The sequence below is a fragment of the Pongo abelii genome, chromosome 5 (assembly GCF_028885655.2).
Source record: "Pongo abelii isolate AG06213 chromosome 5, NHGRI_mPonAbe1-v2.0_pri, whole genome shotgun sequence".
NCBI classification, from domain to species: Eukaryota; Metazoa; Chordata; class Mammalia; order Primates; family Hominidae; genus Pongo; species Pongo abelii.
This window is the reverse complement of record NC_071990.2, coordinates 110,490,841-110,506,597: the sequence shown is the minus strand read 5'-3', so window position 1 is coordinate 110,506,597 and position 15,757 is coordinate 110,490,841. Positions and strand designations below refer to the sequence as shown.

At 41.2% G+C, this 15,757-nt stretch overlaps 1 protein-coding gene across 8 annotated transcripts in view; it reads left to right on the top strand.

The window, feature by feature from the left end:
• PPIL6 (peptidylprolyl isomerase like 6) overlaps positions 1 to 15,757 on the top strand; it is a 53,705-nt gene that overhangs the window by 27,582 nt on the left and 10,366 nt on the right. For 7 of the 8 annotated variants that reach the window (XM_054557997.2, XM_003776889.5, XM_054557996.2 and 4 more), the window contains one exon: positions 13,164 to 13,299. In XM_054557997.2, the coding sequence (XP_054413972.1) occupies positions 13,164 to 13,299 (136 nt within the window). Of the gene's footprint in view, positions 1 to 10,232; positions 10,311 to 13,163; positions 13,300 to 15,757 lie in introns of all 8 variants that reach the window. The other variant, XM_054558000.2, reaches the window with a different exon arrangement.

Sequence of the window (15,757 nt, the reverse complement as noted above, 5' to 3'; positions counted from 1 at the left end):
TTTTTGTATTTTTAGTAGAGACAGGGTTTCACCATGTTGGCCAGGCTGGTCTTGAACTCCTGACCTCGTGATCCGCCCTCCTCAGCCTCCCAAAGTGCTGCAATTACAGGTGTGAGCTACCATGCCCAGCCATGTCTTCACTTTGTTGATTGTTTCCTTTGTTGTGCAGAATCTTTTTAACTTGATATGATCCCATTTGTCCAGAGAGTTTCCTCGATGTTTTCTTGTAGTAGTTTCATAGTTTGAGGGCTTAGATTTAAGTCTTTAATACATTTTGATTTTATTTTTGTACATGGTGAGAGGTAGGGGTCTAGTTTCATTCTTTTGCATATGGATATCCAGTTTTCCCAGCATTATTTATTGAAGTCTTTTCCTCAGCTTATGTTCTTGGCACCTTTGTCAAAAGTGAGTTCACTATGAGTGTGTGGATTTGTTTCTGGGTTCTCTATTGTGTTCTGATGGTCTGTGTGTCTGTTTTTATGCCAGTATCATGCTGTTTTGGTTACTATAGCTCTGTAGTATAATTTGAAGTCAGGTAATATGATTCCTTCCGTTTTGTTCTTTTTGCTTAAGATAGCTTTAGCTATTCGGGGTCTTTCATGGCTCCATGTAAATTTTAGGATTGTTTTTTCTATTTCCATGAAGAATGTCATTGGTAATTCCTTTTTAGAAGAAAACAGCTTTATTGAACAGGCAGTGTTACAGCTCTGATGGTGTTATAGCTCTGTGACTGCTCCTGCAGAGCAGGGCTACCCCGTAGGCAGAGAGTAGCAGCTCAGGACAGTTTTACAGTCACATTTATACCCACTTTTAATTTCATGCAGATTAAGGGGCAGTTTATGCAGGAAAGGGATAGTAACTTTTGGATCATTAGATGCCATGGAAAAGGCCAGTAACTCCTAGGTGTTGCCATGGCAACAGTAGATTGACATGGCACACTGATGGACAGGTCTGATTGAAAGGTGCTTTCGCCCTGGCCTTATTTTAGCTAGTCCTCAATCTGATCCATTGTCTGAGCCCCACCTCTGGAGTCAAGTCCTGCCTCCTACCTCATTTTCCCCTCAGAAATTAGATCCTCCTCCTTAATATTAAGAGGGCTGCAGAAGGGTGAAGGCCAGTCTTCTGTAACTGCTGGCTGCGGAGCTCATGGCCATAGGCCCTGCCTAGCACTGAAGGAGTAAAAAATCTCTGGATACCTGTTGTAACGGGCCCACAGGCAGGACACTTTCATTCTCCAGGTCAGTAGATGGGATAGGTTGGAAGCCTGGTGCCAGCATTGTTTTTTACCTGGAACTGTTGTAATGTAGAAAACACAAACTTTTACTAAGAGGTTAAATAAGCAAGGGCCAAAAATTAGAAACAAGAAGATAACTATCCAAGGTTCTATGAGAGGTAAAAACCAGGTGAGACTTGGGAAAGCACCTGATAATTGACCAGCTATAGTTGGGGTCAGTGCCCTGGTTATATCTGTGTAACCAGGTAGCTTGTTCATAGATCTTTTGAATGTTAATCTCAACTTGCCTAGAGTTGTTAAAATATGTGCAGCAGGTTTTATTAATAACTACACAGACTCCACCGTGTTCAGCTAGTAAATAATCCAATGCTAGTCTTTTAATGAGAACTGCATTTGCCAAAGAGCCTAAGGACTCTTGAATTCCCTTTAATGCCTGACCTGTGTTGGTGGCTAAGGATTCTAGGGATTGAGTCAAGTTCATTAGAGTTGACTCATGGTAGGCAAAGCTGCCCCAGGGTGCTGCTAGTCCTATCACCGTCAATTCCTGCCAGAATTACTCCTATTACTCACTTACTTCTGGTATTCTTGGATGTTATGCGGTTATAGACAGTGACTCCTGGAGGGGCAAGAGTGGCCAGCATACATTCACCTCTGTTCCAAGTTTTTGATATACAAGGGAAAGCTACTCCTAAGAGAAAAGGTGACTCCCTAGGGAGTTGGGAGCAGTTCAGGTTGTAACTTCTTCCCGTTCATGCCACAAACAAAAATGAGCCGGTTGGGGCACAAACAGAAGCCCTATGGGGTGTGGTATTTATGCTTTGCTGTGAAATTTTGTCTAGAGAGATATTTTTCCCCTGTTCCAATGGGGGTGGCGGGACACCCTTTGTTTTCTCGAAGGGGACAGTACTCTCACCTTCCCAGACTAGGCAGTTGTTTTTCCCTTATATGTTGGGATCCGGAAGGCACCATATGTGGTCTCCTCTCTTACAAGTAGAATCCCATTTACCTTGCTGTGGCCTTGGGAACGTGGCAACTAAAGTTGAATCAGAGCATCACAGGGAAGCTTCCACTCTTATGTCATGAACACAACAGTGAATGCAAAAGATAGAATCATTAGTGCACTAGAGATATAGATACCCAATTTCCCAGGTCCAGGTAATGGTGGCAGGGGGTTCAAGTGGAATCCGTTAAGTGGGGGAGAGTTCCATTCAACAAGTAGGAGTTTGGGATTTGAAGATCACTATTGTTAGGAGGTCAGCAGGGACAGTAGTGAGATTTCTTAGGTAAGCCAGAAGATAGAACTCTCTATCCTGGGAATGTTCATGACAAATCCAGCAGCCATGAAGATGATTCCCTGATGCAATACTTGTCGAAATATTTACTATAGAGTTGTGTTCCCACCCACACTGGACCAAGGTGATTAGGAGAGCAAATAGGATGAACAGTGACAACATGGTGTTCCATTGGGCCTTAGCATGGCCTCTACACCCAACAAGGACAAAAGAAGTGTTTCCCAGGAGCTTGGCTAAAGCTACAGAAAAGAAGTATTATAATCAGGAAGAAGAAAAAAATTAAAGCTCCAGCAGAAATGGTGCCAACTGATCTTCCACGTGGGACACGGGTGAAGATCTCTCCGGGATACCTCAGCTGGGATGGGCTCAGCGAGGCTGCCTCAGTGGGAGGGGCTTGCATCAGGTGGTAATTCATGGGTCTGCTGGTCAGAGAAGTGGGCCCTACACGAGGCAGATGGCACTGTGGCCACCCTGCTAGTGGGCTGTCATTGGTATTTTGATAGGGATTGCATTGACTCTAGATTGCTTTGGATAGTATGGACATTTTAAATAATATTGATTCTTCTAGCCTATGAACATGAAATAGCTTTCCATTTTTGGGGCATCCTCTTCAATTTCTTTCATCAGTGTTGTATAGTTTTCATTGTAGAGATTTTTCACTTTGGTTAATTCCTGTTAATTTAGTTTTATTTGTAAATGGGGTTACTTTTTAGATTTCTTTTTCAGATTGTTCACTGTTGGCATATAGAAATGCTATTGATTTTTGTATGTTTTTGTATCTTGCAACTTTACTGAATTTATTTATCAGTTCTAATAGATTTTTGTGTGGAGTCTGTAGGTTTTTCCAAATATGAGATCATGTAATCTATAAACAAGGATAATTTGACCTCTTTCTATTTTTTTTTTTTTTTTGAATTGGAGTCTCACGACACTGTCACCCAGACTGGGGTGCAGTGGCATGATCTCGGCTCACTGCAACCTCTGCCTCCTGGGTTCAAGCGATTCTCCTGCCTCAGCCTCCTGAGTAGCTGGGATTACAGGCACCTGCTGCCATGCCTGGCTAATTTTTTTGTATTTTTAGTAGAGATGGGGTTTCACCATGTTGGCCAGGCTTGTCTGGAACTCCTGACCTTAAGTGATCCGCCCGCCTTGGCCTTCCAAAGTGCTGGGATTACAGGCGTGAGCCACCGCACCTGGCCTGACCTCTTTCTTTCCAATTTGGATCCCCTTTATTTCTTTCTCTTGTCTGGTTGCTGTAGCTACATAGTACTAGGAGAACTATACCCAGTCTTTTGAGGGTTTTTATCATGAAGGGATGTGAATTTTATCAAATGCTTTTTCAGCATCAATTGAAATGATCACATGGTTTTTATCCTTCATTCTGTCGATATCACATTGATTGATTTGCATACATTGAACCATCCTTGCATCTCAAGGATAAGTCCTGCTTGGTCATGATGAATGGCCCTTTTAATGTATTGTTGGATTTGATTTGTAAGTATTTTGTTGAGGACTTTTGCGTCAGTATTCATCAGAGATAGTGGCCTGTAGTTTTTTTTTATGATGTGCCTTTGTCTGGTTTTGGTATTCAGGGTAATACTGGCCTTGTAAAATGAGTTTAGAAGTATTCCCTCAGGAGGAGGAAATTTTTTTAAACCAAAAATAAATGAAGAAAGGTAAAAATTATTTACAAGAAAGTGACAAATATTAAAGAAAGAGGAGATTTAACATTTAGATGATACATATCTCTAAGGAATTAAATTAATGCAGGGGAACAGAATGAATGCTAAGACTATAATTAAAGAAAACGTCCCTAAAATGTAAAAAGGATTTGAGGTTCTATATCTTATTTTAGGTGGTGGTTATACAGCATCAAACTGAACATCAAAGATATATTTATTAAATTTTAATAAAATGCATATATCTTAGATGTTTGATGCATTTTGACAATTGTGTATACCTCAAGCATATGTTTATACCGTAAGTAAAAATATTTATATATCTCAAGTGAAAATGTTTATACCTCAAATAAAAATATCTGTAAAAAATTGAAACCACTTATTGAAAATGCATACCATGAACCTGACAATTTGAAGCAGAACAACCAACACCAAGACATATTTTCCTAACATTATTGGACATTGAAGAAAAATTATTTGGGCATCTAGGGAAAAAGAACAGGTGATTTATAAGGGAAAGAAAATTAGATTATCATATTCTTTGACAGCAACACTTTATGCCAGAAGAAAATGGAATAATATATTTATGAACTCAAGCAAAGGAAACGTGAGCAAGGGTTTTATATCCAGTCAAACTGATGTTGAATTATAAAGGGCACACAGGTTTATCAACATGCAAGACTTCAGGGAATAGTGTTGCCATGAGCCCTTTCTGCAGAATCTGCTGTAGAATGAATTTCACACAACCAAATATTAATAATAAGAGAAACCTTGACACACAACTGGTGGTGAGCATTAATCATATTATTATTTGTGAATTTATTATATTCAGTGAGGAGTATGCCAGGTGTGGCAGCATGCACCTTTAGTCCCACCTACTTGGGAGGCTGAGGCAGGAGGATTGCTTGAGTCCAGAAGCTTGAGACCAGCCTGGGCAACATAGCAAGACCCTATCTCAAAGGGTGAGAGTATGCTGTATGATGATATGCTTGGGCAGTGGAGACATAGTCTATTTAAAAAATAGAAGAAAATGAATATATACAAGTTTTATTTTTTAACTATTCTCAGCAAAGTACACTGGTGATGGTATTATTAGTATTGTTATTTTGAGACTGTTGTATATGTAATATGGGATAAAGTCATTGAGTAATTATGGAATATTCAAATTTCATCATTTTCTTTGTCCTTGAGAATCAGGAATCTCAATATGGAAGAAAGAAGATAGAGATGAAATATAATAGAGGCTAATAAGAATATTCCATAGTCCTGGCCAGGCGCGGTGCCTGTAATCCCAGCACTTTGGGAGGCTGAGGCGGGCGGATCACGAGGTCAGGAGATTGAGACCATCTTGGCTAACACGGCGAAACCCTGTCTCTACTAAAATACAAAAAATTAGCCAGGCGCAGTGGCGGGCGCCTGTAGTCCCAGATACTCGGGAGGCTGAGGCAGGAGAATGGCTTGAACCCGGGAGGCGGAGCTTGCAGTGAGCCAAGATAGTGCCAATGCAGTCTGGTCTGGGAGAAAGAGCGAGACTGCATCTCAAGAAAAAAAAAAAAAAAGAATATTCCATAGTCCTGAACATGACTTTAAACTCAAGAAGTATCAAATGTGTATATATATAGCTCTATCCACTGAAAAGGTCTATAAACAACGACCACAACCCAGTAGCAATACGTAGTCCTAGAATTTAGATTGTTGTTTTGAAATGTCATTTCTCACTTAAAGAAACCAGAGTCTCTGGGAGAAATGGCAGATGCCAGATCTCAGGGAGGAAATCTACAAAATGAGCCTGGAACCTCATGCTATCTGTTAGATAGCAAAAGTGGCCTTTGTTGTACGATGCTGCAAAGTGTGGAGATTTCTTTTCTGAAAGATTACTGGAGTCACGTCAAAAGGCCTCAGGAGCCAATTTGAAGAGGGTCTCACTGACCAAAGATGGAGTAATTTGAGCTTCACAAACAACAGTAATTGCAATTGATCAAAACCCAACAAATATTTCAAATCTGTGACTTTATAATGATATTATAAAATAAAGGCTAATGGGTTACCTTTGGAGGAATACTAGGAAATGAATTTTTTTTTTTTTTTTTTTTTTTTTTTTGAGACAGAGTCTTGCTCTGTCACCCAGGCTGGAGTGCAGTGGTGCGATCTCGGCTCACTGCAAGCTCCGCCTCCCAGGTTCACGCGATTCTCCTGCCTCAGCCTCCTGAGTAGCTGGGACCACAGGCGCCTGGCACCTGCCACCACACCCAGCTAATTTTTTTGTATTTTTAGTAGAGACAGGGTTTCACTGTGTTGGCCAGGATGGTCTCGATCTCCTGACCTCGTGATCCACCCATCTCGGCCTCCCAAAGTGCTGGGATTACAGGTGTGAACCACCGCGCCCGGCCAGGAAATGAATTTATCATGAAAAGTGGTAAGTATAGGGAAAGAATCAAGCACCACCTTTCCTATATGAACTGTACTAAATTGTAGATAAGGGGAAACATCTCTTTATAAAAGTATTGCCACTGATAAATGAAAAGGAAATAATAGAATTGGATGTCACCATTTTGCTGCCCCTGGTGAAATAATGGGTCTAAGCATTTGCTGCATCAGTCTGCTAGTTTCACAAAAACAGAGACAACCAGACATGATGAGGCTTCTGTTGAAAGAACACAGTACCAAAGAATATGAGTCTGACTAAGCCTCTGGACTCAGCTGCCGATTTGCAAGAAATACAGTCAGTTCTGTTATAATGCGACATATGTGTTCCTAAAAAATCTCCACACTTTGGCCAGACATGGTGGCTCATGCCTGTAATCCCAGCACTTTGGGAGACTGAAGTGGGAGGATTGCTTGAGCCCAGGAGTTCAAAACCAGCCAGGGTAACATAACGAGATCCCATCTCTTAAAAAAAAAAAAATTAGCTGGGTATGGTGGCATGCACCTGTGGTCCTAGCTACTTGGGAGGTTGAGGTAGGAGGATCTCGAGCTGGAGAGGTCCAAGGCTGCAGTGAGCCATGATCATCATGATCATGGAGCCACGATGGACTCCATCCTGGGTGAGAGAGTGAGACCCTGCCTCAAAAAACAAAACACAAACCAAAAAAATCTACACTTTGCAGCATTGTACAACAAAAACCACTGAGTTTATTGTGAAAATGAGGTTTAAGAAAAACTTTCTTGATGGCATTAAAAAACAGGATAGTAACCAAAAAACACCAGCAATAGTTTTACATATGTTAAATGGTCATGAAACATACATACCTTGTAAAAGACCTGAAGTTCGTGAAGGTGGGTATGGGAAGAGTTGCAACTTTTGAGCAATTTTGAAGTGGCGGAAGGAGGGTTTTCTGCAATCAGAACCCTAGGTGTGGGTGGGAGAGGCTCAGAACAGCTCCAGGGTAGCTGGTATATATCTGAGGTGTGTGTGTTCCTATGTGGCTCCGTGTACCTGAATGCAGTTTTCATTTCCCTACTGTTTCTCATGGTGGAAGAATGTAAGTGGGGGCAAAATCCATAATGCACAAGGCTTTCCCTAATATATCCATCAAGTTGAAGCAAATGTGCACTTTCAAAACGAGTATTGTAGCAGAACTGACAGGACAGAGGACAGAGCAACATGCTGGACTGTACCATGTGTGCAATCAACAGACTCCAGACTGGGAGAAATTCTCGAGGTTAAACAGCTCAGGTTCATTAGTTATAGATAAATGTAAGGAAAAGAAAGGGATGGAGGTAAGAACCTGCAGATTAAAAGAGGCTTAAAAAGCATAACCAATTTTTTTTAAATGGGAAAGACTAAACTATAGTGCTTAGGGATGCATATTTGAATGTTAAAACTATAAGGAAACATTAAGTGCATAGTTATATAAAAGTCGGGGGAATGGTTCCTTTTGGGTGAGAGAGGGGCTTGACAAGGAACTTTGGGCAGAGGCCAGCAAAGTTTCTTTTCTTGGCCTGAGTGGTTGTTAAAAGGGTATTTGCCTTATAATAACTTTATACATTAGTTTTCTGTGGCTTTTTGTGTCTATATTTGAATAGAATGAAAAGGTTATGAAAAGATATCTTTTTTTTTTTTTTTTCCTTTTTTGAGACAGAGTCTCTCTCTGTCACCCATGCTGGAGTGCAATGGCGTGATCTCAGCTCACTGCAACCTCCACCTCCCGGGTTCAAGTGATTCTCCTGCCTCAGCCTCCTGAGCAGCTGGGCTTACAGGTGCGTGTCACCATGCTCAGCTAATTTTTTTGTATTTTTAGTAGAGACAGGGTTTCACCGTGATGGTCAGGCTGGTCTCAAACTCCTGACCTCGTGATCTGCCCACCTCAGCCTCCCAAAGTGCTGGGATTACAGACGAGAGCCACCGCGCCCGGCCGAAAAGATATCTTTATTGAATCGATGGCCAAAGTGAAAGGGAAAAGTAATAGCTATTTTCCTTCTGAATTCCTGCAGACAGCTTTATCAAATGAAACATGCAAGTGACACCATTCCTTTAGTCATTCATAAAATACTAAACTCCAAAGTAGGTGCTCACATGGTGCTAGGGCCTGTGGCAACAAAGATGGTATAACCGAGTTTCTACTCGGAAGGCTTGTAGTGGTTTTGTGCAGACAGATGTTAAAACAGATCAACTACAGGTGCTGTGCCAGTTGCTGTTAGAGAGGAAGGAACTGAGTGCTGTGGGAAAAGAAAGAATAGCTGCCTGGAGAGTTGGGTGCGGCGGCACAGAGAAGTTTTGAGTTGGGTCTGCAGCAGCACGTTGCAGATGGAGAAAGGACTCTCCTGGCCCCAGTCCCTGATGAGGATCTACTGTACCTCTCCACCCCACAGCCATTATCAGAGCACCCAAATGCTTTGTGCTCGGAGGCACAGCCTCAGATGGAACGTGGGCCTCCTGTCCAGTAGGAGACTGATCTGTTCACTCATCTCCTTGCCTGACCTCCTAGATACCCCTGAGTCTCTGCTGACTATCCCTCACCCCATCCTTAGACTGTTGTAGTATCTGGTCTCCAGATAGAATCTTTGCTGTCCTCACTGTGCCCATGGAGTCCCAGTGTGTTCAGTGAAGTTTTTATTATTCGGTTGGTCTGGTAGGACAAAATTAGAAAAAATCCAGGAAGCAATCAAGTGGGAGGAAGAGATGTTCCAGAAGGAAAGATGAGTAACTGTGAAAGCGAGAGCACAGCTAGTCCTCAGAACAGCTAAGGCATGGGTCTGTCTCCCTCATCCCTTCACCTGCCTGGGAATGTGAATGTAGCAGCCAGCCAGTCCTTCCTCCACATTTCTCTCATGGGATCCTACTTCCATGAGATGCAGAATTAAAACTGGGGCTGTGAAAAACTACAACCACAAAACTCACTTTTATTAAGCTTAACACAAAAATAATGCAATAAGTAATGTATCATTTAATTAGATTATTATTTTATAAACGAATTAATTTTTTTTTAACCTAGGGAAAGTCTGTTTTGCTTTGTTTTGAATCACAACTTTTAAAGTCCTAAATAAATAGGCTCTTTCTACTTAGGCAAGTTTCAGCTATTGGTTTCTGTGTAGGTTGTTTCCACACATACTTTATCCCTGGCAGAAGCACTCAGGAGAAAATAGGCTTGAATCAAACCTATTTACTGACCAGTGGCCTCACTCCTCACCAAACAAAGAGGACAGAAATTCCTCTATGGGGGGCTTTCACTCTGTTTAAACCTAAAGAGGCTCAGCCCCCTTCAGCAGTGCTGTTTACTGCCAAAGGGTGCATTTTGATATCATGGAAGTATAAAGCAACTTAATGTTTTAAGTGTTAAATGAAATGTACCAAAAATTTACTATTAGAAAAAAAATCAGGGAACTTTATGTTGGTAAATAATTTTTTTAAAAAAAATTATAGCTAGCTAGGTGTGGTAGCACACACCTGTAGTCTCAGCTACTCAGGAGGTTGAGGCAGGAGGCCTTGAGCCCAGGAGTTCAAGACTAGTCTGAGCAACTAGCAAGATGCCTTCTCTAAAAAAATTTAATTTAATTTAAATTTAAATTATAGCTCTTGAATTTTAGAGCTTTATGGAAGCTTGAAAAGAAGTGTAAAGAGGCAGAAGGAAAGCAGAGGGGTTGGAAAGATCGAGAAATACCGAGGTGAGCAGACGGTTAAAGAGTGACTCAGAGAGATACGGCAGAACAAAATAACACGTAAATTACCCTTGTCTTGTAATACTTTATGTCTGCAAAGCTAGTTAGAGTTAATATTTAAAACGGTTCTTTCTTAAACGTCATTTTATTTGATGCATACAAGATCATGCCAAGTAGGCCAGTTATGGCACGACCACTGAGCGGTTTCCGTAGGCCCTGGCATTACTGCCTGGCTGGAAGCAGCATAGCCTCAGGTTCTTAAGATTCACATACACATTCTGGACTTAGAGAATCCACACATAGTCATTTAGTTTTCACACTTTTTTTCAGGTCCATACATTTTTAAGTTTCTAAGTCAGGGACTACCTGCACCTTTTAAAAATATAATTTATTCTGTCCCTTTATAGCAATGGTTCTCAAATCGTCTCTAAGGATTTCCATGCTGTCCTAAATAAATGTGTTCAGGAGATGAGAGGGCTCTAGGCACTTTTTTTTTTTTTTCTTGAGACCAAGTCTTTCTCTGTCATCCAGGCTGGAGTGCATTGGCGCAATCTCAGCTCACTGCAACCTCCACCTCCTGGGTTCAAGCAATTCTTGTGCCTCAGCCTCCTGAGTGACTGGGATTACAGGTATGCACCACCATGCCCAGCTAATTTTTGTGTTTTTAGTGGAAACGGGGTTTTGCCATGTTGGCCAGACTGGTCTCGAACTCCTGGCCTCAAGCGACCCACCCACCTTGGCCTCCCAAAGTGCTGGCATTACAGGTGTGAGGCACTGTGCCTGGCTGCTCTAGGCGCTTTTTGCACTGTTTTATACATGGGCTTTCACATAGGTAGCAATTTCTTTGATAGGTATTATGATTAACTGCTTTAAAATTATCCCACAATCACAGAATTTTTTATAAAAATTTCACAACTCTTATCAATTTTCTTTCCCAATTTTTAAAGAATTTAAGAAAAATAAATCAGAATGTGTAAAAGCAATGACAAATACCATTCTGTTAAAACTCTCTGAATCTGGGCCGGGTGCGGTGGCTCACGCCTGTAATCCCAGCACTCTGGGAGGCCGAGACAGGTGGATCACGAGGTCACGAGATCGAGACCATCCTGGCAAACATGGTGAAACCCTGTCTCTACTAAAAATACAAAAAATTAGCCGGGCGTGGTGGCGGGCACCTGTAGTTCCAGCTACTAAGGGAGGCTGAGGCAGGAGAATGGCATGAACCCAGGAGGCGGAGCTTGCAGTGAACCAAGACCATGCCACTGCACTCCAGCCTGGGCAACAGAGCGAGACTCCATCTCAAAAAAAAAAAAACTCTCTGAGTCTTTGCTGTGGGCAGATTTCCATTTCATGCAATTTTCTGTGAAATTAATGAGGTTTTTCTTTATTTCACTGAAATGAATAAGGAGCATCAGCGTAATTATATAGACTCATTTGTACAAACATGCCTCATCAGCATTTCATAAGGTTTCAGGAGTCTTTATTCAGTTTTCAACTTACCAGGCTGAAAGTAACTACCCAGATATGGCTTAATCACTTAGTTTGCTTAGTTTTGAAACTTAATAACAGCAGTTGCAGTTTAATAAAATCTTATAGACAGTTAATATTCATATTTCTGTTATTCTCAGAAATTTATGAAGTTATTGAATGAAAAATTTCACTGAATTTCTCATTCATTATTTCCTTCTGTGTATTTGAACTTGGAGGCAAAGCTGGGAATGGTACGTCTTCAAATTGGTAGCCTAATAATCACCATACAACTCTTTTTACTTCTAAATCTTAGACTAAAAAAGCTATTGCTTTCCACAAAATCTTGGTCAATCCAAATAAGGTTTCAGATTAAAATTTATTTGAAGGTTGGCCAGGCGTGGTGGCTCACGCCTGTAATCCCAGCACTTTGGGAGGCCAAGGCAGGCAGATCACGAGGTCAGGAGATTGAGACCATACTGGCCAACACAGTGAAACCCCGTCTCTACTAAAAATACAAAAAAAAAAAAAAAAAAAAAAAATTAGCCGGGCGTGGTGGCGGGCGCCTGTAGTCCCAGCTACTTGGGAGGCTGAGGCAGGAGAATGGCGTGAACCTGGGAGGCGGAGCTTGCAGTGAGCAGAGATCGCACCACTGCACTCCAGCCTGGGCAACAGAGCGAGACTCCCTCTCAAAAAAAAAAAAATTTATTTGAAGATTACTAAAAATAAACATAATTTCCTTTCATCATCAACATTTTTAAACTACATGGAATGGGAAAGTACATGGAATGGAAATCTGCCCAGACATTTAGGGCCACATTTATGCCAATTAATGTGCTGAGAAGCCTAGAGCTAAAGCCATGAGGAGACAAGGTTCCTGCCTTCACCTACTAGAGAAGAAATGCCACGTAAACCAATAATTACATAGAGTGTTATAAGGACTGTCCAAGAACGATGTGTAAGATGCTTGGGGGGTTCAGGGGAAAGGTCAGGTCCACAAAAGACTTCTCAGAGGAGGTGTTTTTAATGAGCATGGTGGTAGTTTGAAAGAAATACCAAAACAGCACGAGAAAGTTTGCTGACCTTTATTCTTGATTAGAATACTGTATATATTTCCTTGTACATTATTAATTTTCTTAGCACACTTGTTTATGGTAAAGACAAACTAAAACTGAATGTTCAAATAGTTCTAATAAGGTTTTACAGGTTTTTTTTTAACAGCCCATTTGAATGTTTGAAAATAACTTGAAATAAATAGAATATTTACAATTTGGAATCCATTGATAAATATGATTGAGAGTGTTACCAAGGGTTCTATTTGTTCCTTATGTGTTACAATAAATTGAGATAATAGAAATGCGCTAATGACCTACTGATTATTGTCTTTCCTAGATGAAAACTTTTCAGTTCCTCATAATAAAAGAGGAGTACTTGGAATGGCCAACAAAGGCCGTCACAGCAACGGGTCACAATTCTATATCACACTGCAAGCAACTCCTTATCTAGATAGAAAATTTGTGGCTTTTGGGTATGTATATTGTAGATCTGTTTATATAATATTCACACCTGTAAAAATGTCATTTAAAAATATTTGGATAAGTATTATATGTAGTGTATAGGTAGCTAAAAATAGGGCTTAAATGCAAAAATAATACAAATAGAGACAAAAGTATTTAAGAAATATTTTGCAAGAAGTTTGCTCTCTATAAAAACACAGAAACTGGCCAGACACAGTGGCTCAGGCATATAATCCCAGCACTTTTGGAGGCTGAGGTGGGAGATTGCTTGAGCCCAGGAGTTCAAGACCAGCCTGGGCAACATAGCGAGACCCCATCTCTACAAAAAGATTAAAAATTAGTTGGCCGGGCATGGTGGCTCATGCCTGTAATCTCAGCACTTTGGCAGGCCGAGGCAGGTGAATTACTTAAGGCCAGGAGTTCCAGAGCAGCCTGCCCAACATGGTAAAACTCCGTCTCTACTAAAAATACAAAAATTAGTCAGGCATGATGGCATGTGCCTGTAATTCCAGCCACTCCGGAGGCTGAGGCAGGAGAATCACATGAACCTGGGAGGTGGCTGCAGTGAGCCAAGATCATGCCACTGCACTCCAGCCTGGGTGACACAGCAAGACTCTGTCTCAAAAATAAATAAATAGGCCGGGTGCAGTGGCTCACACCTGTAATCCCAGCACTTTGGGAGGCTGAGGCAGGCAGATCACTTGAGGCCAGGAGTTCCAGACCAGCCTGGCCAACATGGCGAAACCCCGTCTCCACTAAAAATACAAAAAATTAGCCAGGCGTGGTGGCATGTACCTGTAGTCCCGGCTACTCAGGAGGCTGAGGCAGGAGAATTGCTTGAACCCAGGAGGCAGAGGTTGCAGTGAGCCGAGATCGTGCCACTGCACTCCATCCTGGGCGACAGAGCAAGACTCTGTCTTAAATAAATAAATAAATAAATAAATAAATAAATAAAAATTAGCTGGGTGTGGTGGTGTGTGCCTGTAGTCCCAGCTACTGAAGAAGTTTTAGGTGGGAGGATTGCTTGAGCCTGGGAGCCATGATTGTGCCACTGCACTCCAGCCTGGGCAACAGAATGAGACCCTACCTCAAAAAAATATATAAGACAAAATAAAAAAATAAAAACAGAAACCATTTAGGCATAGTCACGATAATGTGCTTTCTGTGTCTCTATCTATCCATCTGTCAATCTTCAGCCTTAAGGATATTATCAATTCTTTATTACTATGAATCATACCACAGTGCTTAATAATATACTAATATGTAGACGTGAAGAGGTGAAGTCATTTAAATAATTGTCCATGGACATCATGAAGAGGTAGATGAAAACTATTCAAGTTACATATAACTTTTTTTACTGAACGATTTTAAATATGAAAACATCACAGGTAATAGTTATTATTAGAATATTATTAGCAAGATGCTTAAAGGCATGTGGACCTAAAATGGATGATAGAAATACTTTTCATCACTCCAGTGTTTCATCTCTCTCTTTAATTACTGAGTGAATATGAGGCAAGGCTTACTTCATCTTCCCTGAGATAATGTAAAGTGTTTGTATTTTTCTGAATAACTGTTAGATTTATTCCACCCACTCCATAGGGATAATTATTGACTCTCCAGCACCTGGAATGTCATGCCAGTGTTCATTTTAACCACAATAATTCCTTTAGTGTAATGCTTTCTGTGATACTTCCAGGTTGAAAAAATAGAAAGTGTATTTTCATCCATAGGATATCTTTAAAGGCATAACGTAAAACAATGACTTGTCTTAAGTTTTCCTTGGTCCCAAATAAATTGTATTCTGATTTTGAAAATGCATTATTAAATTAGTTTTAAGGCTCGACGCGGTGGCTCACGCCTGTAATCCCAGCACTTTGGGAGGCCAAGGCGGGTAGATCATGAGGTCAGGAGTTCAAGACCATCCTGGCCAACATGGTGAAACCCCATCTCTCCTAAAAATACAAAAATTAGCTGAGCATGGTGGCACGCACCTGTAGTCCCAGCTATTCAGGAGGCTGAGGCAGGAGAATTGCTTGAACCCAGCAGGGGGAGGTTGCAGTGAGCTGAGATCGTGCCACTGTACTCCAGTCTGAGGACAGAGTGAGACACCGTTTCAAAAAAAAAAAAAATAGTTTTAAATCCAAATAACATTTCTTGGACCATTTAAAACTCTGTCATGTTGCTGACAGTTTCTATCCTCTACCAACTTCCTGGTGATCCTTTATATCTCAGCTAAAGGTACCTTTCTCAAACACAAACATGACTGCTTTAAAACATTTAGTGCCTCCATTACCACCTCCACATCTGCACAGCCTGAAATCTAGAGTGGCATTCAGGTCCTCTGGCCCCACATCCTTTGTTCAGCCTTCACTTCTGCTGTTTTCCCAACTCATTCAAACAGAATTTCATTAGGCACCTGCAGTATGCCATTCATGGTACTCAGTGCTGGGGAAAAAGAGCGACAAG